Source organism: Hyla sarda, chromosome 3, assembly GCF_029499605.1.
Source record: "Hyla sarda isolate aHylSar1 chromosome 3, aHylSar1.hap1, whole genome shotgun sequence".
NCBI classification, from domain to species: domain Eukaryota; kingdom Metazoa; phylum Chordata; class Amphibia; order Anura; family Hylidae; genus Hyla; species Hyla sarda.
In genome coordinates this window covers 157,888,135-157,912,591 of record NC_079191.1, presented here as the reverse complement: position 1 = coordinate 157,912,591, position 24,457 = coordinate 157,888,135, and the positions used below count along the sequence as shown (strand labels likewise).

At 43.1% G+C, this 24,457-nt stretch overlaps 1 protein-coding gene across 25 annotated transcripts in view; it reads left to right on the top strand.

Moving 5' to 3' along the window:
* DLG1 (discs large MAGUK scaffold protein 1) overlaps window positions 1-24,457 on the top strand; it is a 296,709-nt gene that overhangs the window by 181,485 nt on the left and 90,767 nt on the right. For all 25 annotated transcript variants that reach the window (XM_056565340.1, XM_056565338.1, XM_056565345.1 and 22 more), the window contains one exon: window positions 21,578-21,631. In XM_056565340.1, coding sequence (XP_056421315.1) covers window positions 21,578-21,631 — 54 coding nt within the window. The remainder of the gene's footprint in view (window positions 1-21,577; window positions 21,632-24,457) is intronic.

Sequence of the window (24,457 nt, the reverse complement as noted above, 5' to 3'; positions counted from 1 at the left end):
TGCACTGAGTTTGATTGACAGCTGCAAAGAGCCTTACTGAAACATGCAAAAAACCATGAGGTCTTCTATTCATCACAGCAGAGCAATGACGTGAGGGCGGAAGTGGTCCCCCAGTAGGCTTCAGTGATGTCATGCCTGCTGGAAAACGCCCACTTTCTCCTTCTGGGAGATTGCACTATATGAGCAAGAATAAAGGTATAATGGTGATGCACAGCTTTTTAATGCTCTGAATTTTTTTTTTTTTAATGGTTGGAACAATGTTAGGAGAAGTTAGGGAACATGAGTTAGTTTAGAAAAGTTTATTTGGTGACAGATACTTTTTCTGTATAAAAGACACCTGTCCACAGGAGCAATCAATCAATCAGATTCCAAACTCTCTCCACCATGGACAAGACCAAAAGAGCTGTTCAAGGATGTCAGGGACAAGCAGCTTGGTGAGAAGTTTACAACAGTTGGTGCAATTATTCGCAAATGGCAAAAACACAATGGCGGAGATTTATCAGCCTGAAACCCTAATTGTCTGTTTTTTCACACAGCAACCAATCACTGCTCAACTTTCATATCTTAACGAGCTCTTGTAAAATGAAACTTGAGCTTTGATTGGTTGCTATGGGAAAAAACAGCCAGTTAGGGTTTCAGGCAGATAAATATGGGCCAATAACTGTCAATCTTCCTTGAGTGGGGGCTCCATGCAAAAGTTAAAAGAATTTGGGAGAAGGAAGACTTGGGGATGTTTTATACTTGGCAGTGGATTATTTGTCTCTCACCACTTTAACCACTTAAAGACTCAGGGTGTACCTGTACGCCCTGAGTCCGCTCCCTTTCTATATCGCGTGGCCACGGCATAGCGGGTCGGGCCAGGACCCGTGGCTAATAGCGCGCCGCACCGCGATCAGTGCCGCGCGCAATTAACCCTTTAAACGGCGTTTAAAGTTGATCATGCTTGTAAAGTGAAAGTAAACATATCCCTGCTAGCTCAGTCGGCTGGTTGGGACCGCTGTGGTGAAATCGCAGTGTCCCGAATAGCTGAAACACACAAAGAGGGCCCCTACCATACCTATGTATCCGATCGCCGAATGACTGCTCAGTGCCTGAGATCCAGGCATGAGCAGTAAAGCGGCAGAATCATTGATCAAGGTTATCTTATGGGATAACAATGATCAATGTAAAAGATCAGTGTGTGCAGTGTTATAGCCCCTATGGGAGCTATATCATTCCCCCAAAAAAGTGGAGAAAAAAAAGTTAATAAAGATCGTTTAACCCCTTCCCTAGTAAAGGTTTGAATCACCCCCCTTTTTCCCATTTAAAAAAAAACCCAGTGTAAATAAAAATAAACATGTGGTATCGCCGCATGCGAAAATGTTTTTATTTTTATTAACCCCTTAAGGACTGAGGGCATATGGACCGGGATGCCGGCATATCGCCCAGGGGGGTCCTGAGATGCCCGTTCACCCCGCCATTTCGGCAATCGCCGGAAATCGCTGGTCAATTCAGACCAACAATTTTCGTCTATTCCGTTCCCCGCCGCTCGCCGGGTGGGGATCGGAGCAGGATGCCTTCTGAAATCATTCAATAGGCATCCCGACAGTGTGCCAATGGGGATCCTGAGGATCCCCCATAGCAGTGATCGCCGGTAAATATTAACTGGCGGTCTTTGCGCTTCCGGGTCATCTAGGTCATGTGTGACCCGATGACCCAGATAATGATGATGATCGGTGTTGTAATATACACCACCAATCATCATCCGTACAGTTCTGGGGGGCGGCACTGTTGTCACCCCCCAGTACGGCAGTGATTGGGTGGCCATAGTGACTGCACCAATCACTGCAGTATGGGGAGGGGGGAGCAGGAGCACGCTGCTCCATTCTGCCCACCATTTCACAGAGATCTGGTGTGCAGGATGGAGTCCCGTGCTGCCATCTCCCCCCTCATACACAAAAATGTGTTAAAAAAAAAAAGTGCCCCTTTTCTGTGGCCCCTTGGCACAGAAAGCAGTCAGGGAAAGCATTAGATTAGGTAGGGACAGTTAGGGGTTAAAAAGTTTAGGTTTTTTTTGTGTGTTTTTTTTCTTGGTGTGCAGTCTATAGGTGTCCGTGGGTCCGTAGCACCTTAAGCTGCGATCTGCCCCCAGCGTTTTTTTTTGGGGGGGGACGCAGACTTTTTTTTTTTTTTTTGCTAAACGTGTGGCTATAAAAGAGTGGTCCGCCACCATTAGCTAAAGCCCCCCCGCCGCTGATCAGTCCCGTTATACTGATCAGCTTTTTGTTGTGGTGAAGGCGCTTTTTCGGGGATTAAAGCGTCTGTTATTTTATTATTTACACCTATAGGCGGTCCTTGCCACCATTAGCAGGCCTGTGCTATGTGGATGGACCGTACCTGTGTGCGCGGCCTGCCCCACCGCTGTCAGTGATTTTTCACTGATAAGAATTTTTTGGGGGGTTCAGGCGGGTGCTTTTTTCCGGTTTTAATCGTTTTTTTAATTGTATTTTTCGTAGTTTTTTTTGTGTTGGGGGGGTCTGTGTACGTGCCATCAGCCACTGTTGTGGGCTTTGTGGCCAGACCCCCCCCCCCCACTGACTTCTGCGCCCCCTGCCGCCACCAAGCGCTAATCACACCACTGATTAGGTAAACATTTTTTTTTGGCGCAGGGTTTTTTGCGCTAGAAGTCTTTTTATTATTTTTATTTTTATATTCTTGTTCTTAGGGCGGGTTAGGTTATGGCAGGTTAGGGAGGTAGTATCGCAGCACACACACCAATAAAGTTTCCCCCCCCCCCCCCCCCACATATATACATTTCACCCCCCATTAGAGTGGTGAAATGGCCCGCAGGGTGTTTTCAGCGGAGGAGGCATATGCCTTACTTGCCTCAGACTCTGAAAGCACCTCAGAGGATGAGTAAGACCCCACCTTCCTTATTTCCTCATCCTCCTCATCATCTAGTTCTGATGATGAGCCACCAAGGTGGCGGAGAGGTCGCAAACCTCCTCTGCTCCTGACCCTGTGCCTCATGCTAGTATGAGTTCCCCTGGCTCTTATACTAGTCAAGCCCTCCAGCCAAGTTTATTGGTGCCCCGTACCGGCGAACTTGTCTGGACTCAGCCAGCGGACCACGAGCCCTTGATTCCTGAGTTTGTTGGTGACTCACGAATCAAGATGGACATAGACGGGTTCACTGAAATGGACTATTTCAGGTTTTTTTTCAGTGAAGACTTTGTCAATCTGATGGTTGACCAGACGAATCTGTACGACCAACAGTTAGTTTCTGCAAACCCGGGCTCATTTTTAGCTAGACCCAATGAGTGGTACCCAGCCAATCCAGCTGAAATGAGGACATTTTGGGGCCTCAGGCTGCAAATGGGTCTAGTTAATAAACTCAGTGTCCAGCAATTCTGGAGAGGGGATGTCCTTTACTAGACCCCGCTCTACAGTATGGCCATGGCACATCCCTGGTTCGAGGCCATTCAGAAATGTTTGCATTATGCTGATAATGCGACATGTCCCCCCCCGAAGTGATCCCGCTTATGACCGCCTGTATAAAATCAGGCCGGTCATCAATCTTTTTGGGAGGCCTATGTCCCGGGGCGGGAGGTCTCTATTGATGAGTCTCATCAGCTTTAAGGGGAGACTCAACTTCCAACAATACATCCCTACCAAGCGACTGCGGTATGGCGTGAAGATGTATAAACTTTGCGAGAGTACCTCCGGGTACACTTGCAAGTTTATAGTGTATGAGGGACGAGATTCCCGTATTGAACCTCCAGAATGTCCCCCACTCTGGGTGTTAGCGGGAAAACCGTTTGGGGCCTTTTGCACCCATTGCTAGATAAAGGTTACCACCTTTACGTGCATAACTTTTATACTAGTATCCCTCTACTTCACATCCCTCACCGCCAGATCCACGGCTGCTTGTGGGACAGTCCGGAAGATTCAAAGAGGCCTTCCGCCCCATCCCATACACGCTCCTATCCCCCGGGTGAGTCCCGTGCCTTTTTCCATGAAAACCCGTTGCTGGACAGGTATAAGGACAAGAGGGATGTCCTTATGCTCACCACAATCCATGAAATTGGCAGCACCCCTGTCCCTGTGCAAGGTACCGTGGGACCGGTCCTCAAGCCCGTATTTATTCTGGACTACAATTGGTATATGGGGGGGGGGGGGAGTTGATCTTTCTGATCAAGTCCTCAAGCCATATGATGCCATGTGAAAAACACAAACATGGTACAAAAAGTTGCGGTCTACATGGTACAGTTTGCCACTAGAGATGTGCGAACTTACAGTAAATTCGATTTGTCACAAACTTCTCGGCTCGGCAGTTGATGACTTATCCTGCATAAATTAGTTCAGCTTTCAGGTGCTCTGGTGGGCTGGAAAAGGTGGATGCAGTCCTAGGAAAGAGTCTCCTAGGACTGTATCCACCTTTTCCAGCCCACCAGAGCACCTGAAAGCTGAACTAATTTATGCAGGATAAGCCATCAACTGCCGAGCCGAGAAGTTTGTGATGAATCGAATTTACTGTAAGTTTGCTCATCTCTAGTTGCCACGTACAACTTTTTTGTACTGTCCCAATAGGCTGGCAACACAGGGACATTCCAGCATTTTCTAGAAATAGTTCTAAAGGCTTATCTTTGTCCGCCAAGGAGCGGGTCAGAGCACCTCTGGAACTGTGGGTCCCCAGATCGTCCCCGGCCAACACTTTCCAGGTGAGGTCCCCCCCAATGGAAAGAAGGGACCATCCCAGAAAAAAATGCAGTGTGTGTCACAGGAGGGGAATTCAGAAAGACACCACCACTCAGTGTGACACTTGCCCCAATCATCCTGGCCTCCGCATTAAAAACTGCTTCAGGGAGTATCACGCTTTCATGGAGCGCAATCTTTTTTAATCCTTATACCTACTTTTAATTCCCCAGAACTCGACTCCAATGTGCCAGTTCAGAGTACATTGTCTTCCAAATTTTAAAACCAAACCCCCCCCCCCCCCCCAAAAAAAAAAAATCCCAAAACCTCTTTCCCAATACCCCTGACATCTTCCCCCCCCCCCCCCAAAAAAAAAATGGGTCATGGGACACAGAGTCAACAGCATTGGAGGTTTGCAGTTGCCTCAAATGCGCAGCGCTCTCTCTCCACCTGAGCGGTGTGCGCATTTGAGGTAACAGAATAGGGACGGCCACACACATCACATTCCCAGAATGATGATTCAGAGCATAGGGTTTGGGGCGGGCATAATTTTAACTTTCGGCTATACTCTGGGTCATCATTCTGGGAATTGGCATATCAGTATTAAAATTGCAATTTTCATTCCCCCCCCCCCCCCCCAATGGTACACTTCATCCATTCCTCGAAAATAAATTTAGGAAACACCTGTCTGTTCCAAATCTCCACTTCACCGCTATACACCTTCCCTAGGGGTGTACTGCTTGTAATAGGCTCACATGTGGGTGTTCCTTTCTTGTATTTTCCTCTGTATGTAACTGTTAGGTCGGTAAGAAACTTCGGCCTCAAATGCGAAGAGTTCTCTCTGAGCTCTGTCGTATTTCCAGGCGACAATTCGGAGTCACATGTTAGTTGTTCCCAGAAAGATGAAGCAGAGCTTAGGTTGAAAATTGCAATTTTAACCCCTTAAGGACTCGGCCCATTTGGGCCTTAAGAACTCAGGCAATTTTATTTTTACGTTTTCGTTTTTTCCTCCTCCCCTTCAAAAAATCCTAACTCTTTCATATTTTCATCCACAGACTAGTATGAGGGCTTGTTTTTTGCGCGACCAGTTGTCCGTTGTAATGCTATCACTCACTTTATCATAAAATGTATGGCGCAACCAAAAATATACTATTTGTGTGGGGAAATTAAAAAGAAAAACGCAATTTTACTAATTTTGGAAGGTTTTGTTTTCACGCCGTAAAATTTATGGTAAAAATGACATGTGTTTTTTATTCTCTGGTTCAATACGATTAAAATGATACCCATGATTATACACTTTTCTATTACTGTTGCGCTTAAAAAAAAAAACCTGCAAACTTTTTAACCAAATTAGTACGTTTAAAATCCCCCTATTTTGAAGACCTAAATGTTTTCATTTTTCCGTATATGCGGTGTTATGAGGGCTCATTTTTTGCGCCGTGATCTGTACTTTTTATTAATACCATATTTGCTTATACAAAACTTTTATTACATTTTTTATTAATTTTTTTGGAATAAAATGTTATAAAAAAGCAGCTATTTTGGACTTTTTTTTTAACGTTCACGGGATCATTTACATTTTATTTTAATAGTTCGAATATTTACGCACGCGTGCGGAAATTATATAAAAATATATTCTTAATTAAGCCGCACAGTCAATGGCGTACGTGCAAAAATAGTGTATTTTTGGTCACTTTTTATATCATGAAAAAATGAATAACAAGCGATCAAAAAGTCAGATCAGTACAAAAATGGTACCGCTAAAAACAGATGATGGCGCAAAAAATTAGCCCTCATACCTTCCATATGCGGAAAAATAAAAAAAAAGTTATAGGGGTCATAAGATGACAATTTTAAACGTATACATTTTACTGCATGTAGTTATGATTTTTTTCGGAAGCACGAAAAAATCAAGTAGGGTATATAAGTAGGGTATCCTTTTAATCGTATGGACCTACAGAATAAAGAGAAGGTGTCACTTTTACCGAAAAATGTACTGCGTAGAAACGGAAGCCCCCAAAAGTTACAAAATAGTGTTTTTTTCTTAAATTTTGTAGCACAATGATTTTTTTTTTCCTGTTTCGTCGTAGATTTTTGGGAAAAATGACTGATGTCATTACAAAGTAGAATTGGTGGCGCAAAAAATAAGCCATCATATGGATTTTTAGGTGCAAAATTGAGAGTTATGATATTTTTTAAAGGTAAGGAGGAAAAAATTAGAGTTCAAAAATGGGTTAACCAATGGGGATTAATTTTATTAGTACACTGCCTCCCCTCTCCCTCAGTATTAATAATAATTTCTACAGCAGAATGATCAGATAAACATCTTGTTAAATAATTTATCTCAATAATGTTATCTAAACTGAATATATTGTTAAAATATATCGTCTAAAAATATATTGTTAATTATGCACCCCTCACGGAACTTAACAAGGGGTATAGTGCCTAGAAAAGGAGCGCCATTGGGCTTTTAGAGAGAAAATTTGACCAGAATTGAAGGCCACGTGTGTTTACAAAGCCCCTATGGTGCCAGAACAATGGACCCCCCCCCCCACATGTGACACAATTTCTAAAACTACACCCCTCACAAAATATAGTAAGGGGTACAGTGAGTATTTACACCCCATTGGCATTTGACAGATCCTTGGAACAGTAGGCTGTACAAATGAAAAATTAAATTTTTCATTTTCACGGACCACTGTTCCAAAAATCTGTCAGACACCTGTGGAGCGTAAATACTCACTTTACCCCTTGTTAAATTACATGAGGGGTGTAGTTTCCAAAATGGGGTCACATGTGGGAAGGGTCCATTGTTCTGGCACTATGGGGGCTTTGTAATTTTTCTCCAAAATTCCAATGGCGCTCCTTCTCTTCTGAGCATTGTAGTTTGCCCGCAGAGCACTTTACATCGACATGTGGGGTATGTTCTTACTCAGAAAAAATGAGGTTACACATTTTGGGGGTCTTTTTTCATATTTTCCCTTGTGAAAATGAAAAATTTAGGGTAACACCAGCATTTTAGTGAAAACTTTTTTTTTTTTTTTCCTTTCCACATTCAACTTTGTTAAACACCTGTGGGGTGTTGAGGCTCACTATACCCCTTGTTACGTTCCGTGAGGAGTGTAGTTTTCAAAATGTTTTATTTTTTTTTCGTGTGTCAGAACCGCTGTAAAATCAGCCACCCCTGTGCAAATCACCAATTTAGGCCTCAAATGTACATAGTGCGCTCTCACTCCTGAGCCTTGTGTGTCCGCGGAGCATTTTACGCCCACATAGTGGATATTTTCGTAATAAGGAGAAATTGCGTTACTAATTTTGGGGGTCTTTTTTTCCCCTTTTACCTCTTGTGAAAATGAAAAGTGTGGGGCAACACCAGCATGTAATTGTAAAAAAAATAATAATAATTTTACAATAACATGCAGGTCTTGCCCCAACTTTACCTTTTCATAAGGGGTAGAAGGAGAAAAAGCCCCCCCCCAAAATCTTTTTAGGCAATTTCTCCTGAGTACGGAAATACCCCATATGTGACACTAAACTGTTTTCTTGAAATACGACAGGGCTCCAAAGTGAGAGCACCATGCATATTTGAGGCTTAAATTAGGGGTTTGCATAGGGACTGACCCGGATGCAAGAATTACACTTGCCTCCGATACCAAAATTACCCTACAGCAGGGATTCCCAGACAGGGTGCCTCCAGCTGTTGCAAAACTCTCAGCATGCCTGGGCAGTCAATGGCTGTCTGGCAATACTCAGAGTTGTTGTTTGGCAACAGCTGGAGGCTCCGTTTTGGAAACAGTGCCGTACCAGAAGTTTTTAATTTTTGTGTGTGGTGGGGGTGGGGGGGGGGGGGGGAAGGTACTGTGTAGGGGTATGTGTATATGTAGTGTTTTACTTTTTCATTTAGTGTGGTGTAGTGTTGTTACATTCACACATTCACATGTGGATACATTCACACCCTGGGAGTTCGAGCTGCAGCGGAAAACTTGCTGCATCTCAAACTTGCAGTGAGAAACTCACTGTAAACCCCCGCCCGTGTGACTGTACCCTGTACATTCACCTCCAGCTGTTGCAAAACTACAACTCCCAGCATGTCCTCTGGCTGTCCGTGCTTGCTGGGGGTTGTAGTTATGTAACAGCTTATTATGCAGTTTGTTACTTAACTCAGTGTTTCGCAACCAGTGTGCCTCCAGCTGTTGCATAACTACAACCCCCAGCATTTACGGGTAGCCAAAGGGCATGCTGGGAGTTGTAGTTATGCAACAGGTGGAGGCACACTACTGCAACACCCAGCATGCACTTTGCATGCTTGGGGTTCTAGTCATGCAACAGCTGGAGGCACAAAAAGTGCACAAACTACCAAAGGGCATGCTGGAGTTGTAGTTGTGCCTTCTACTGTTGCATAACCACAACTCCCAGCATGCCCTTTTGTGCATGCTGGGAGTTGTTGCTAAGCAACAGCAGGAGGCCAGCCTTACCTCCTGCTGCTGTGCTCTGAGGATCCTCCTGCTGCTGCCGCTGTCTCCGCTTCTGGGGCCCAGATCCTGCTGCCGGGGATCGGGGGGCCACACACCAGGTAATGACTCCCGGTATCCGCTCTCGCCCTCCGGAATAGGGGCAGAGCGGGTGCCATTACAGGACACCCCCCACAGCAGGAGTCCTGATTCAGGATGATCGTGAAGTGGCACCAGTGCTACCTCACTCCTGCTGCTTTTTTTCCGAGTCACCAGGGGACCTGATTGACCCAGAATTGCTGCAAATGGCCGATCTGAATTGATGGGGAGGGACTCAGGACCCCCCAGGCGTTGTCACGGGGTGACGGCTGAATGATTTCAGCAGGCATACCGGTCTGGTCCCCGCTCGGCAAGTGGCGGGGACCGGAAATACTCAGGGTGTAAAGGTACGCCCTGAGTCCTTAACCCCTTCAGGACCAAGCCCATTTTGGCCTTAAGGACCAGAGCGTTTTTTGCAAATCTGACCACTGTCACTTTAAACATTAATAACTCTGGAATGCTTTTACTGATCATTCTGATTCCGAGATTGTTTTTTCGTGACATATTCTACTTTAACATAGTGGTAAAATTTTATGGTAACTTGCATCCTTTCTTGGTGAAAAATCCCAAAATTTGACGAAAAAATTGAAAATTTTGCATTTTTCTAACTTTGAAGCTCTCTGCTTGTAAGGAAAATGGATATTCAAAATACATTTTTTTTTAAATTCACATATACAATATGTCTACTTTATGATTGCATCATAAAATTGATGAGTTTTTACTTTTGGAAGAAACCAGAGGGCTTCAAAGTTCAGCAGCAATTTTCCAAATTTTCACAAAATTTTCAAACTCAATATTTTTCAGGGACCAGTTCAGTTTTGAAGTGGATTTGAAGGGTCTTCATATTAGAAATACCCCATAAATGACCCCATTATAAAAACTACACCCCCAAAGTATTCAAAATGACATTCAGTAAGTGTGTTAACCCTTTAGGTGTTTCACAGGAATAGCAGCAAAGTGAAGGAGAAAATTCAAAATCTTCATTTTTTACACTCGCATGTTCTTGTAGACCCAATTTTTTAATGTTTGCAAGGGGTAAAAGGAGAAAATTTTTACTTGTGTTTGTAGCCCAATTTCTTTCGAGTAAGCACATACCTCATATGTCTATGTTAATTGTTCGGCGGGCGCAGTAGAGGGCTCAGAAGCGAAGGAGCGACAAGGGGATTTTGGAGAGTATGTTTTTCTGAAATGGTTTTTGGGGGGCATGTTGCATTTAGGAAGCCCCTATGGTGCCAGAACAGCTAAAACCGCCCACATGCCATACCATTTTGGAAACTAGACCCCTTGAGGAACGTAACAAGGAATTAAGTGAGCCTTAATACCCCACAGGGGTTTCACAACTTTTGCAAATGTAAAAAAAAAAAAAATATCTAAAATGCTTGGTTTCCCAAAAATTTGACATTTTTACAAAGGGATAAATCAGAAAATACCCCCCAAAATTTGAAGCCCAATTTCTCCCGATTCAGAAAACACCCCATATGGGGGTGAAAAGTGCTCTGCTGGCGCACTACAGGTCCCAGAAGAGAAGGAGTCACATTTGGCTTTTTTGAAGCAAATTTTGCTCTGGGGGCATGCCTCATTTAGGAAGCCCCTATGGTGCCAGGACAGCAAAAAAAAACACATGGCATACCATTTTGGAAACTAGACCCCTTGGGGAACGTAACAAGGGGTAAAGTGAACCTTAATACCCCACAGGGGTTTCACGACTTTTGCATATGTAAAAAAATATACATATTTTTTACCTAAAATGCTTGGTTTCTCAAAAATGTTACATTTTTGCAAAGGGTTAAAGCAGAAAATGCCCCCCAAAATTTGAAGCCCAATTTCTCCCGATTCAGAAAACACCCCATATGGGGGTGAAAAGTGCTCTGCTGGCGCACTACAGGTCTCAAAAGAGAAGGAGTCACATTTTGGCTTTTTGGAAGCAAATTTTGCTCTGGGGGCATGCCGCATTTAGGAAGCCCCTATGGTGCCAGGACAGCAAAAAAAAAAACACATGGCATACCATTTTGGAAACTAGAACCCTTGGGGAACGTAACAAGGGGTAAAGTGAACCTTAATACCCCACAAGGGTTTCACGACTTTTGCATATGTAAAAAAATATATATATTTTTTACCTAAAATGCTTGGTTTCTCAAAAATTTAACATTTTTACAAAGGGTTAAAGCAGAAAATACCCCCCAAAATTTGAAGCCCAATTTCTCCCGATTCAGAAAACACCTCATATGGGGGTGAAAAGTGCTCTGCTGGTGCACTACAGGTCTCAGAAGAGAAGGAGTCACATTTGGCTTTTTGGAAGCAAATTTTGCTCTGGGGGCATGCCGCATTTAGGAAGCCCCTATGGTGCCAGGACAGCAAAAAAAAAAAAAAACACATGGCATACTATTTTGGAAACTAGACCCCTTGGGGAACGTAACAAGGGGTAAAGTGAACCTTAATACCCCACAGGTGTTTCACGACTTTTGCATATGTAAAAAATAAAATAAAAAAAAATCACTAAAATGCTTGTTTTTCCCAAAATTTTTCATTTTTACAAGGGGTTATAGCTGAAAAATTACCCCAAAATTTGTAGCCCTATTTCCCTTGAGCAAGGAAATAACCCATAAAAGCACGTAAAATGCTTTACTGGTGAACTACAGGTCTCAGAAGGGAAGGAGCAAAATTTGGAGAGAGAATTTTTGGGGGGCATGTCGGATTTAGGAAGCCCCTATGGAGCCAGAACCCCGGGAACCTGCTGAGGTATTCATCTAGGGGTATAAAGGAAATTTTTTAAAGTTTTGTTTAGGGGTTTAGCAAAATGTTGAAAATATAAAACTATACCTGCCAAGGTATTCATCTAGGGGTATAATGGGAATTTTTTGTTTTATTAGGGGTTTGCCAATTAGATTTTTTTAAATAGTGTAGTGGAGAAATAGGGGAAAATAAATGAATTGCTCACATGTCATTCCAAGGGTGCATTGGGTAGAGTTATCCAAAGTCATTCTAAAAATAAAGGGGACAAAATTAGATATCATATGTTGTGTGATAGATTTTAAAACAGTCTTCAATGCACAGACCGGGTTTGTGGGGACATGTCTAACAGTGGTATATAGTGCATTTTCTAATGCCACGCTTGGAGCACACCCGACACCGCTTCTGTTGCCTACTCCCCGATTCTCTACGGGGAACTACCGCAGGAAAATGTTGCCCTGGAACTATTCTGTTCTCCGATCCTGTGGCTCTGCTTTCCTCCCCTTCCGGATCCCCAAACAGAAAGTCCTTAATAACATTTTCCTGGAATTGCAGGTATGTGCATGTATTTCCTGCACGTTTGTACACCACAAATGAATTGTACATGGTAATTTGGAAGAGGTGCAGTGCCAATTTTTTTATACCAGGTCTTAGTTTTGCGTAGGGCAGTGTACGGCTGCAAGGCCTGATCTGACAGATCCACCCCTCCCATGAACTTATTATAGTCCTGGATACACACAGGTTTAGGGGCACTCTCTGTGGTACCACGGACTTGGACAGGGGTGGATCTGTCTGGGTGTAAGGTGGTTAGTACAAGAACATCACGCTTGTCCTGGTACTTCACAAGCATCATGTTGTCCTTGCACACAGCCTTGCTTTCCCCCTTCTTCAACTTTTGCCGTACAAAAATTTTAGGCAGATCCCTTTGATTTCGCCTGATGGTACCACAGGCCACAGTCCCCTTGGCAAACAGGCATTGTAGTAATGGGACGCTAGTGTAAAAATGATCAAGGTAGATGTTATACCCTTGATCTAGCAGGGGTTGAACTAGATCCCATACTATTTTTCCCGTTGTTTTTAGTACGGGGGGACACTCTGGGGGCTCTATTTTAGAGTCTTTCCCCTCATAGACTCTGAATTTGTGCGTATAGCCGGTTGCGCTCTCGCACAACTTATAAAGTTTTACCCCATACCTGGCCCGTTTGTTAGGCAGGTATTGCCTAAAGTGCAACCTTCCTTTGAAGTGCACAAGAGATTCGTCCACTGCAATCTCTTTTTCTGGGGTGTAAACTTCAGAAAATTTTTGATTTAAATAATTAACAAGGGGCCGAATTTTACATATGCGATCAAAATTTGGATCACTGGGAGGTGGACAATTTTCATTATTAGCATAATGTAGAAATTTGAGGAGGGCTTCAAACCGAGCCCTTGGCATGACCGACCGGTACAGTGGAGTATGGTAAAGCATATCATTTCTCCAATAGGAGCGAATTGTGGGCTTTTTAACTATGCCCATGTTAAACAAAAGGGCAAAAATTTTTTTGAGCTCTAGTGCATTGGTTGGCATCCAGTGATAAGGCCTAGCATGATATGCCTGTGGATTGGCCGCAATGAATTGCTCAGCATACCGGTTGGTTTCCTCCACTATCAAATAAATCAGCTCTTCTGAAAAGAGCTGAAAAAAATCAGCTTCTTTCAACCCCGCGGTGTCAACACGAATGCCTGCAGTGGCCACAAACTCAGGCAAATTGGGTATAAAGTTTGAAGCTGGAGCCCACTCAGAGATGGCACTAGGACCTGGCTCAATATTGGTACTAGGACTGGTACTAGGACCTGGCCTATGGCGGTGGCGGGGAGGTTCCTCGTCAGAATCAGTGGAAGAGGAAGAAGAAGAGGGCAAATATAACAACTGTTCACCACTATCTGAACCAGAGGAAGATGCCAAGAAGGCATATGCCTCCTCAGTGCTGTACATGCAACGCCTTGACATATTGGATGACACTATAAGTGGCGAAGTGTCTCTGATGTACAACACTAGAACAATACAAAATGGGGTCACATGTGGGTATGTATTTATTTTGCGTCTGTCAGAACCGCTGTAACCAGCAGCCACCCCTGTACAAATCACCAGTTAAGGCCTCAAATGTACATGGAGCTCTCTCACTCCTGAGCCTTGTTGTGCGCCAGCAGAGCATTTTACATCCACATATGGGGTATTTCCCTACTTGGGAGAATTTTTTCTCCTTTTACCTTTTATGAAAATGAAAAGAATGGGGCAACACCAGCATGTTAGAGTAAAAACATTTATTTTATTTTTTTTACACTAACATGCTCGTGTAGACCCCAACTTTACCTTTTCATAATGGGTAAAAGGCGAAAAAGCCCTCCAAAATTTGTAGCACAATTTCTCCCGAGTACGGAGATCCTCCATATGTGGCCCTAAACTGTTGCCTTGAAATATGACATGGCTCTGAAGTGAGAGAGCGGCATGGGCATTTGAGCCCTAAATTATAGATTTTCATAGGGGTATACCCGGATGCAAGCTTTACACTTGCCTCCTCCACCAAAAATACTGTATGCCAGTTTTCCCCAAACAGGGTGCCTTATTTTTATTGGGGGGGGGGGGGGGCAGCATTGTAAGGGTGTAGTGTATATGTAGTGATTTTAGGGTTGGTGTAGTGTTTTTAGGGTACATTCACACGGGCGGAGATTTACAGTGAGTTTCCCGCTGCAGCGGAAAATTAGCCGCATCTCAAACTTGAAGCGGGAAACTTGCTGTAAACCCGCCCGCATGAATGTACACTGTACATTCACGTGGGGGAGGGGGGCAAAACTACAACTCCCAGCATGCACTGACAGACAATGCATGCTGGGAGTTGTAGTTATGCAACAGCTGGAGGCACACTGGTCGGGATTGGAAACATTGAGTTAGGTAACAGACTACCGCAGTGTTTCCGCACCACTGTCTGTTTCCTAACTCAGTGTTTCCCAACCCATGTGCCTCCAGCTGTTGCAAAACTAACACTCCCAGCATGCATGGTCTGTCAGCGCATGCTGGGATTTAGTTTTGCAACAGCAGGAGGCACACAGGTTGGGAAACACTGAGTTAGGAAACAGACAATGTTTCCCAACTAGTGCCCCTCCAGTTGTTGCAATACTACAACTCCCAGCATGCCCAGACAGCCGAAGGGCATGTTGGGAGTTGTACTTATGCAACAACTGGAGGAGACCAGTTTGGAGAACACTATGTAGTGGTCTCAAAACGGTAGCCCTACAGATGTTGCAAAACTTCAACTCCAAGCATGCCCAGGCAACAGTTTGGCAACATATGAAGGGCCAAATGTTGCCCAACTACAACTCCCAGCATGCCTGGACAGTCTGGGCATGCTTTGAATTGACATCTGGAGTGCTACAGTTTGGACACCACAGTATAGTGGTCTCCAAACTGTCCAGGTATGCTAGGAGTTGTAGTTCTGTATCATCTGGCCCTTCTAGATGTTGCAAAACTACAACTCACAGCATGCTGAGACTGTCCAAGCATGCTGGGAAGTGTAGTTCTGCAACATCTGGAGGGCCAGATGATACAGAACTACAACTCCTAGCATGCCTGGACAGTCTGGGCGTGCTGAAAGATGTAGTTTTGCAACATCTGGAAGGACAGTTGTCTCCAAACTGTGGCCCTCCAGATGTTGCTAAACTACAACTCCCAGCATGCCCAGACAGCCTTTGGCTGTCTGGGCATGCTGGAAGTTGTAGTTTTGAAACTCCGAGATACAGCAGTGAAGATCACTTTACGGCGATCTTCACAGCTGAATTTAGGAAACTGCTGCCGCCTCCACTTGCCTGCGCCTCCTGTCAGCCGGTCCCTGGTCCTCTGTCGCCGCGTGAGCCCAGGTAACCGGCGGTCCTCGCAACGGCCCCCGCACTTCGCCGCCATCTTCCCCTGCTCTGCCCCGACATCCCCTGCCCTGTGATTTGCTAATTGGCCGCATCGGCCAATCGAAGGGGGCAGGAGGAGGTGGCATCCCTGCCACTCCCTCCTATACTCTGGGCACCGCCGATCGGGCTGATGCCCGGCATTAACCCTCACCAAGTCCCGATAAGCTACCGGGATACTTAGTCTTAGATGCTCCATTAAACTTTGATCGGCGTCTTAAACTAAAAGTATCTCGGCAGCTCAGCGGAGCTGATCGGGACCATCTTGGTGAAACCGATCAGCTGAGAGGATGGTGGGAGGGCCCTTAACTGCCTCTTAGCCTTCCGATCGGTCTTCTGCTGCAGGCTGGAGCAGCACAGCACAGATAACACTGGTCAATGCTATGCTATGGCATAGCATTGATCAAGATTGCATGGTAAAGAAAAAAAAAAAAAGTTATAAATGTGAATTAACCCCTTCCTAATAAAATTTTGAACCCCCCCCCCCCCTCCCCTTTTCCCATTTTTTAAATAAAATAATATTTTCATATGTGGTACCGCTGCGTGCGTAATTTGTGAACAATTAAAATATAAGGGTAGCTAGACCACACGGTCGATAGCGTACACCTAATAAAAAATACCAAAGTCCAAAATTGTGCATTTTTGGTCACTTCATATACCATAAAACAATTTATAATAAGCTAACAAAAAGTCCCATCAAAACATGGTGCTGATAAAAACTACGGATCACTGCGCAAAAAATGAGCCCTCATGTAACCCCGTATGTGAAAAAATTAAAAGTTATAGGAGTCAGAAGATGATGATTTTAAACATAGTAATTTTGGTGCATGTAGTTTTAATTTTTTTTAAAACACATAAATTGGGTATCTATCTTTGTAATTGTATGGACCTACAGAGTAAAGATAAGATGTAATTTTTACTGAAAAGTGCACTGCTTAGAAACGGAAGCCCCCAAAAGTAACAAAATGGCGGTTTTTTTTTTCACCCAGCAAATAAGGTTTGTTTTTTGTTTCGCTGCAGATTGTTATATAAGTGATGTCATTTCAAAGTACAATTGATGTCTGTAAAAAGAAACGGGATGGCACCACTAGAAATACTCTCATCAGTATACAGGTGGGAATGGTGTATGGTAACGAGGCAGGTACACGACGTAACCAATGAGTCCAAGTAGGTGCTAGGACATAATGTCAGGATAGGACTTAGCATAGACTTATATACAATAGCAAACAAGAATATCTTGCACTCACCACTCAGTACAGGACTCGAAGTTCTTATTCGGACCAGCCAGAGACCAGGACTGCAGAGATGTGTGGGCGCTCAGAGGTGACAGCCGGCAGTTTCACTCAAGGTGCGCTTCTTCCAGCACATTGCGCGAAACCGCCGGCTGTCGCCTTTGAGCACTCGCGCATCTCTGCAGTCCTGGTCCCCTGCTGGGCCGAATAGGACCTTCGAGTCTTGTACTGAGCGGTGAGTGCAGGATTCTTGTTTGCTATTGTATATGTCTATACAAAGTACAATTGGTGATGCAAAAAAACAAGCCCTTATATGGGTCTATAGGTGCAAAATAGAAAGTGTTATGATTTTTAGAAGGGGAGGAGGAGAAAACTAAAGTGCAAAACTGAAAATTGACCTGGTCCTTAAAGGGGTACTCCACTGCTCAATGTTTGGAACAAACTGTTATGAATGCTGGAGACGGCGCCAGGAGCTTGTGACGTCATAGCCCCGCTACCTCATGGCGGCACGCCCCGCCCCCTCAATGCAAGTCTATGGGAGAGGGCGTGACTTAAATAGGCACTGTCAGTTATAAAAACTTTTGATATGTTGTAAAAACATAGGTTGTAAAAAAAGCCATTCCAAGAACTGCCCCCCCCCCCCCCCCCCTGCCTTCTGGAATGCATTCAGTGCTTTTGTCTACACTGCTTCGTCCTGGACTCCGGGACGTTTTGGAGGGGCTGTACACACTGCAGAGACTCCTGTGAAGGGGAGGGGGAGGGGCAGAAAGACTGCTGCCGACTCTCACACAGAAACACATTGCAGACAAAAAAGTAAGTGTCACTGTGTGTGTGTGTGGATATATGTGTATATGTGTATATCGGTGTGTCTATCTAATGTGTATGTGTAAGAATATATGAAGCCAGTGTGTGTGTGTGTGTGTGTGTGTGTGTGTGTGTGTGTGTGTGTGTGTGTGTAATAAAGGGGGACTACAATCATATACTCCAGCTTTTTCAAAACTAAAACTCCCAGCATGCCTGCACAGCCAAATGATGTGTGGGTATGCTGGGAGCTGTAGTTTTGCAACAACTGGAGGCACCCTGGTTGGGAAGCACTGGACTGAGGTGAGGGAGGGGGAGTGGCTATCACATTGAGTACCCGCCCCCTGCTTCTGGTGGACAAAATGAAGGTATTTCAGAAATAAAGCTACTTCTGAGAGAAATGTAGGTCACAGACACATACAAAGTACATGCACATGATCAGGATGAGATGCTGAGCAACAAATAACAGTTTTGGTTTTTTTTGAGTGATCTGACGGGTACGCTTTAAGGTCAAAATGAGCTTGGTCCCCAAGGGGTTAAGTTGAAGAAAAAAAATTGATGTGTGGCCAAGCATTTGTATGGTGGCGTTGGGAGCAATTGTTGTCGGCTGACGAGCTGCATTTTGCATATCTTACATTTAGTGTCTTGTTGTCATGTTTTTCTAAAACAACAACTGTTTAAATCAATTGGTGCCAGAAAGTTAAGCAGATTTGCAAAATACTTCTATTAAAAAATCTTAATCCTTCCAGTACTTATTAGCTGCTAAATACTACAGAGGAAATTATTTTCTTTTTGGAGCACAGAGCTCTCTGCTGACATCACGAGCACAGTGCTCTTTGCGGACATCTCTGTCCTTTCTAAGAACTGTCCAGAGTAGGAGAAAATCCCCATAGCAAACATATGCTGCTCTGGATAGTTCCTAAAATGGACAGAGACGTCAGCAGAGAGCACTGTGCTCCAAAAAGAAAATAATTTCCTCTGTAGTATTCAGCAGCTAATAAGTACTGGAAGGATTAAGATTTTTTAACAGAAGTATTTTGCAAATCTGTTTAACTTTCTGGCACCAGTTGATAAAAAAAATAAATAAAAAAAAGTGTTCCACTGGAGTACCCCCTTAAACCCCTTAAGGACGCTGCCCATTTAAGCCTTAAAGGGGTACTCCGGTGAAAAACTTTTTTTTTTTTTTTAAATCAACTGGTGCCAGAAAGTTAAAAAGATTTGTAAATTGCTTCTATTAAAAAATCTTAATCCTTCCTGTACTTATTAGCTGCTGAATACTACAGCGGAAATTCTTTTCTTTTTGAAACACAGAGCTGTCTGCTGACATCATGAGCACAGTGCTCTCTGCTGACATCTCTGTCCATTTTAGGAACTGTCCAGAGCAGCATATGTTTGCTGGGGGATTTCCTTTTACTCTGGACAGTTCCTTAAATGGACAGAGATGTCAGCAGAGAGCACTGTGCTCATGATGTCAGCAGACAGCTCTGTGTTTCAAACGGAAAAGAATTTCCACTGTAGTATTCAGCAGCTAATAAGTACAGGAAGGATTAAGATTTTTTAATAGAAGTAATTAGCAAATCTGTTTAACTTTCTGGCACAAGTTGAATTAAAAAAAAATTTTCACCGGAGTACCCCTTTTAAGGACAATTTTATTTTTAAATTTTCGTTTTTTCCTCCTCGCCTTAAAAAAATCATAACTTTTATATTTTCATCCACAGACTAGTATGAGGGCTTGTTTTTTGCGTGACCAGTTGTCCTTTGTAATGCCATCACTTGACCATAAAATGTATGGTGCAACAAAAAAAAAATACTATTTGTGTGGGAAATTAAAAAGAAAACCGCAATTTTGCAAATTTTATAAGGTTTCGTTTTCACGCCATACAGTTTACGGTAAAAAGGAAGTGTTCTTTATTCTTTGGGTCAATACGATTAAAATGATACCCATGATTATTTACTTTTCTATTACTGTTGCGCTTAGAAAAAATCGCAAACTGTTTAACCAAATTATTACGTTTAAAATCCCCCTATTTTGAAGACCTATAACTTTTTCATTTTTCCGTATAAGCGGCGGTGTGAGGGCTAATTTTTTGTGCCATGATCTGTACTTTTTATTGATATCATATTTGCTCATATAAAACTTTTAATAAATGTTTTTAAATATTTTTTTGGGGAATAAAATGTTATAAAAAAGCAGCAATTTTTTTTTCAGCAGCCGGGACCTTCCGCGCATGCCGCGAGCATCGGAGCGATGCTCGCGGTTATGCATAGGACGTAAATGTATGTCCAGGTGCGTTAAGTACCAGCTCACCAGGAAGTACATTTACGTCCTGCGTCGTTAAGGGGTTAATGCATGCTGTTTCAGCTCCATAAAATTCTTTTGTTTTCAAATATTTTAAGCAAATGTGTCCTCAGAAAATTACCTATTGTTTAAACCTAGTTTTTATGTTAAGCATTTATTTTTGGTGGGTCTTTTTCATATGCTCCTATATTATAAAAAAAAATTAATAAATAAACAAATTCCTAAAGTTTGGCAGTTTTTTTTACTCTGACAACAAGGTCTAATAATAAACTGACCCATCCTGTTCAGGTCACTTTCCAGCAGTCTCCTCCTTATGATCACAGACAGGATTACAGGAAAACGTGATGCCAATAGATTAGACACAATCCTCACAATAGCTCTTGCTCACAGCTCAGCCTGCCCTCCCTGTAAAATGACCTCTGGACATGTTACATAGCATGCCAAAACCATCTCCAATTCATGTGAATAGGATCTTGTCCAGTCTATTGCCTATGTCTATGGGGCTTGCTGTAAAGCATAACTCAAAGGGTGCATTCCCACGTGGCGTATTTTGCTGTGTATTTGCTGCGTATTTGGTGCTGCGTATTTTCCTACCCATTGACTTCAACAGAGAAAATAAAATACACAGCAGCAAATACGCTGTGTGGGAATGTACCCTAAATGACACTAAAAACAGCTTAGGCAAGATTGTTGCCACTATAATAATGTAAAACATTTTAAAGTCAGAAAAAAGTAAATGTTTCAGTATCTGGCTCTTATCAGTAAAATAAAGATATCTAGGTGATACATTGTAAAAAGTTTTTTTTAAGATAAGTTCACTGGATATTATACTTTGTTTTTAATTAATTATTTACTACATCTAAAAGAGATGTGTGGGTTTAATGAACAGACTTTGTTTCTACTTTTGAGTGCGTTTTCTGATCGGCTTCAGCTGTGTTTTATAGTCCAGAAAGTACGAAATAGTAGAACTTAAGTGTTTTTTAGAACTTTTGTCACACTGCTGCGAGTTTGGGTTATTAATGCCACAGTCAAAGATCCTTATGATCCTGTTCTGACTATTTTTAGGCAATTAATAAGTATCCTCCTCATATACTTTACTTTGAAGCTACACTTACATTTTAGAGGTTTATTTTAGTGAAGTGTTTTGGGTATTTAGGGTGGTACATTTGCTGCAAAAACACTGCTACAGTCTGCAACTGTAGTGTAAAACAATCCATACATGGGTCCTAAAACAGGTTTCTGTTTTTTTCACACTTTATAAGAGCCTTCATCTACAATATGCATTTTCTATACTGCACTATTGCTTTTATATATTTATTTTATGTTAAACATCTATACTTTCTCTTTCTTTCTAGGCAAATCCCCCACCTGTGATTGTAAATACAGATAACTTGGACTCTCCACCTTATGTAAGTTTTCTGGGAACTTTTGTTTCATTTTATGGCTCTGTTCACACAGCCATCATGACTTTCTTTACAACAGAAACCATGCAGTGCTGGACAGCTGACATTACCTTTGCCTGAGGGACCACATTGACTTAGAGTGGGTTCTGTTTTTATGTCTGACGTTTTGATGGGAAGAATGGGGCAGTGTGTATAAACATTGTAGGTAAATAATTGTTAAAAAAATATCATATAAGCTGCATGTAGGTGCGTGTAGGCACAGTAATGTGACCCTCCATAAATCACCAACCAAACCCAAAAATGTAAAGAGGAGTCACTTAATCTTAATTGCAAAAATTTAGATAAAACTCATGCTAGGAGGGCGTACAATATAACATAAAAGCGACAACCCAGAATGCCTATTAGCAGGAAAATGTACATAAATTTACATCATGAATATCTAAACATTAGTTCATGAATACAAATAACCAAAAATGGTTAAACAGGCATGGGAGAGAGGTACATATAAAATGCTTGATATGCATCTGCATTTGGAGTGCATCTCCAAATGTAAGCCAACCATACATAATTGCAAAGTGCTGATTCATGGCATATATCAATATTGTACAACACCAATTCCAGGATAGTATAAATACCACTTAAAAAGTGTCTATCTAGAAAAATATCAATGAACGGGATGCCCCACACAGGAAAAAAAACCTATTATATCACATAAGAATAGTGGATGAAAAAGGCAAAATATATACCCTTAGAACTATCTGGTGGACACACTGGGATGATTTTTATAAATAATTTATTAAAAAGTAAAAAAAAAAAAAAAAAAAAAAAAATTTGAAATCAGTCAGTACAGAGAGAAATCCAGAGGAACATTGATTTTCCAGTAGTACTTTTGTACATTGTAACCACTGGCAAGAACAATAAAAGAAACTAGAGTACTAGAGCAACACCACACCCGCACATATACCTAACAAAAAATAGCCCACATGGTACATGTACACACTGATATCCACAAATGCAAGTACAGAAAAATTAAATATACAGAGTTTTGTGACAAAGAAGAGTACGTAAGTCATAATGTATTCATGGCACAGTGTTATAGGGGTGAAGTACACAAAGCTTCGCAAATGTAGTCAAACTTAAAAACAATTTGTGTTTCTATTTAGTTAGGGCTGGGGCATATTGGTCCATCCATCTAACGCTTTCTTCTTCCTCGCCAAAAAGACCACCTGCCTTATAAAAATTCGAGTGTAATGGGGCCTACTTTTTTGTCTGACAAAATGCCAAAAAAGACAGATGCGCAGATCATTTGGGAGAGAGAGTGGGACACTATAGTGGAAACCAGCTGTACAACATCTCTCCAAAACTACAATATATATATATATGTATATGTATGTATGTATGTGTGTGTGTGTATATAGATATACATATATATATATATATTTGTGCCTAAATGAAGTGCCAAAAGTCAGACCTAGGGGTAGTATTGACAACCTTCTGATAAAAAGGGCTGCATCCAATGCAGCAAGAGCCTAGTTTCCATCGAGAGCAGTACCCACATGTATTGGAAACTGCAGTCTACAGATGTTATCAGAGGTCAACTTTCCTGGCATGAAATCGCACTGATCATGAGGAATATTAGAAACAATAACACGGTTGAGCCAGTTAGCGAATACTTAAAGGGGTACTCCGCCCCTGGCATCTTATCCCCTATACAAAGGATAGGGGATAAGATTTTAGATCGCCGCGGTCCCGCTGCTGGGGACCCCGGGGATCGCCGCTGCGGCACCCCGCCATCATTACTGCACAGAGCGAGTTCGCTCTGTGCGTAATGACGGGCGATACAGGGGCCGGAGCAGCGTGACATCATGGCTCCGCCCCTCATAACATCACGGCCCATCCCCTTAATGCAAGTCTATGGCAGGGGGCATGACGACCGCCACGCCCCCTCCCATAGACTTGTATTGATGGGGCGGGCCGTGACGTCATGAGGGGCGGGGCCGTGATGTAACGATGCTCCGGCCCCTGTATTGCCCGTCATTACGTGCAGAGCGAACTCGCTCTGCGCAGTAATGATAGCGGGGTGCTGCAGCAGCGATCCCCGGGGTCCCCAGCAGCGGGACCCCGGTGATCTGACATCTTATCCCCTATCCTTTGGATAGGTGATATGTCTAGGGGCGGAGTACCCCTTTAAAGGAGTAGTCTCATGGAAATAAAAACTGATGCCCTATCCGCAGGTTAGGGGATAAGATTGGGGGGGGGGGGGGCGTTCGAGTGCTGCCCCCTCCCCCCCCCCACACTATCTCCTGTACTTGCCCTCTGCTCTCCACAGGAGGGGTGTGTCATTACCCCCGTTTGAAGCGGTGGCCACTAAGCCCCCTCCATATATCTCTATGATAGAGCCGAGGATAGCTGAATGGCTCTCCCATAGAGATATATGGAGGGGGCGTGATGTGCCGCTCCAAGGGAGAGCAGAGCGCCCGTACAGGAGATCACCGGGGCTCCAGCGCTCTGACCCCCTGCAATCAAAAACTAATCCCCTATCCTGCGGATAGGGGAAAAGTTTATATATATTTTTTTCATGAGACTACTTCTTTAAGCAATAATTTTAGTCAAAATTTTTAAATAGGCATATAAGATGCACACTCCAAGTGATCTTTTTTCAGTAGTACCAAATTTGTGGCTTCATAGTGTTTCTGGGAAAGCCTCCTCATGAAATGCAGCAGTGTTCATGGTCTGCAAAGCCAATAGAAGTATCTTTGCATACTGAAGGTAAATCTCTAATGGCAGGCTTTCAGGCCCAGGATACTTTCCCATGACCATGTCTGACATAGC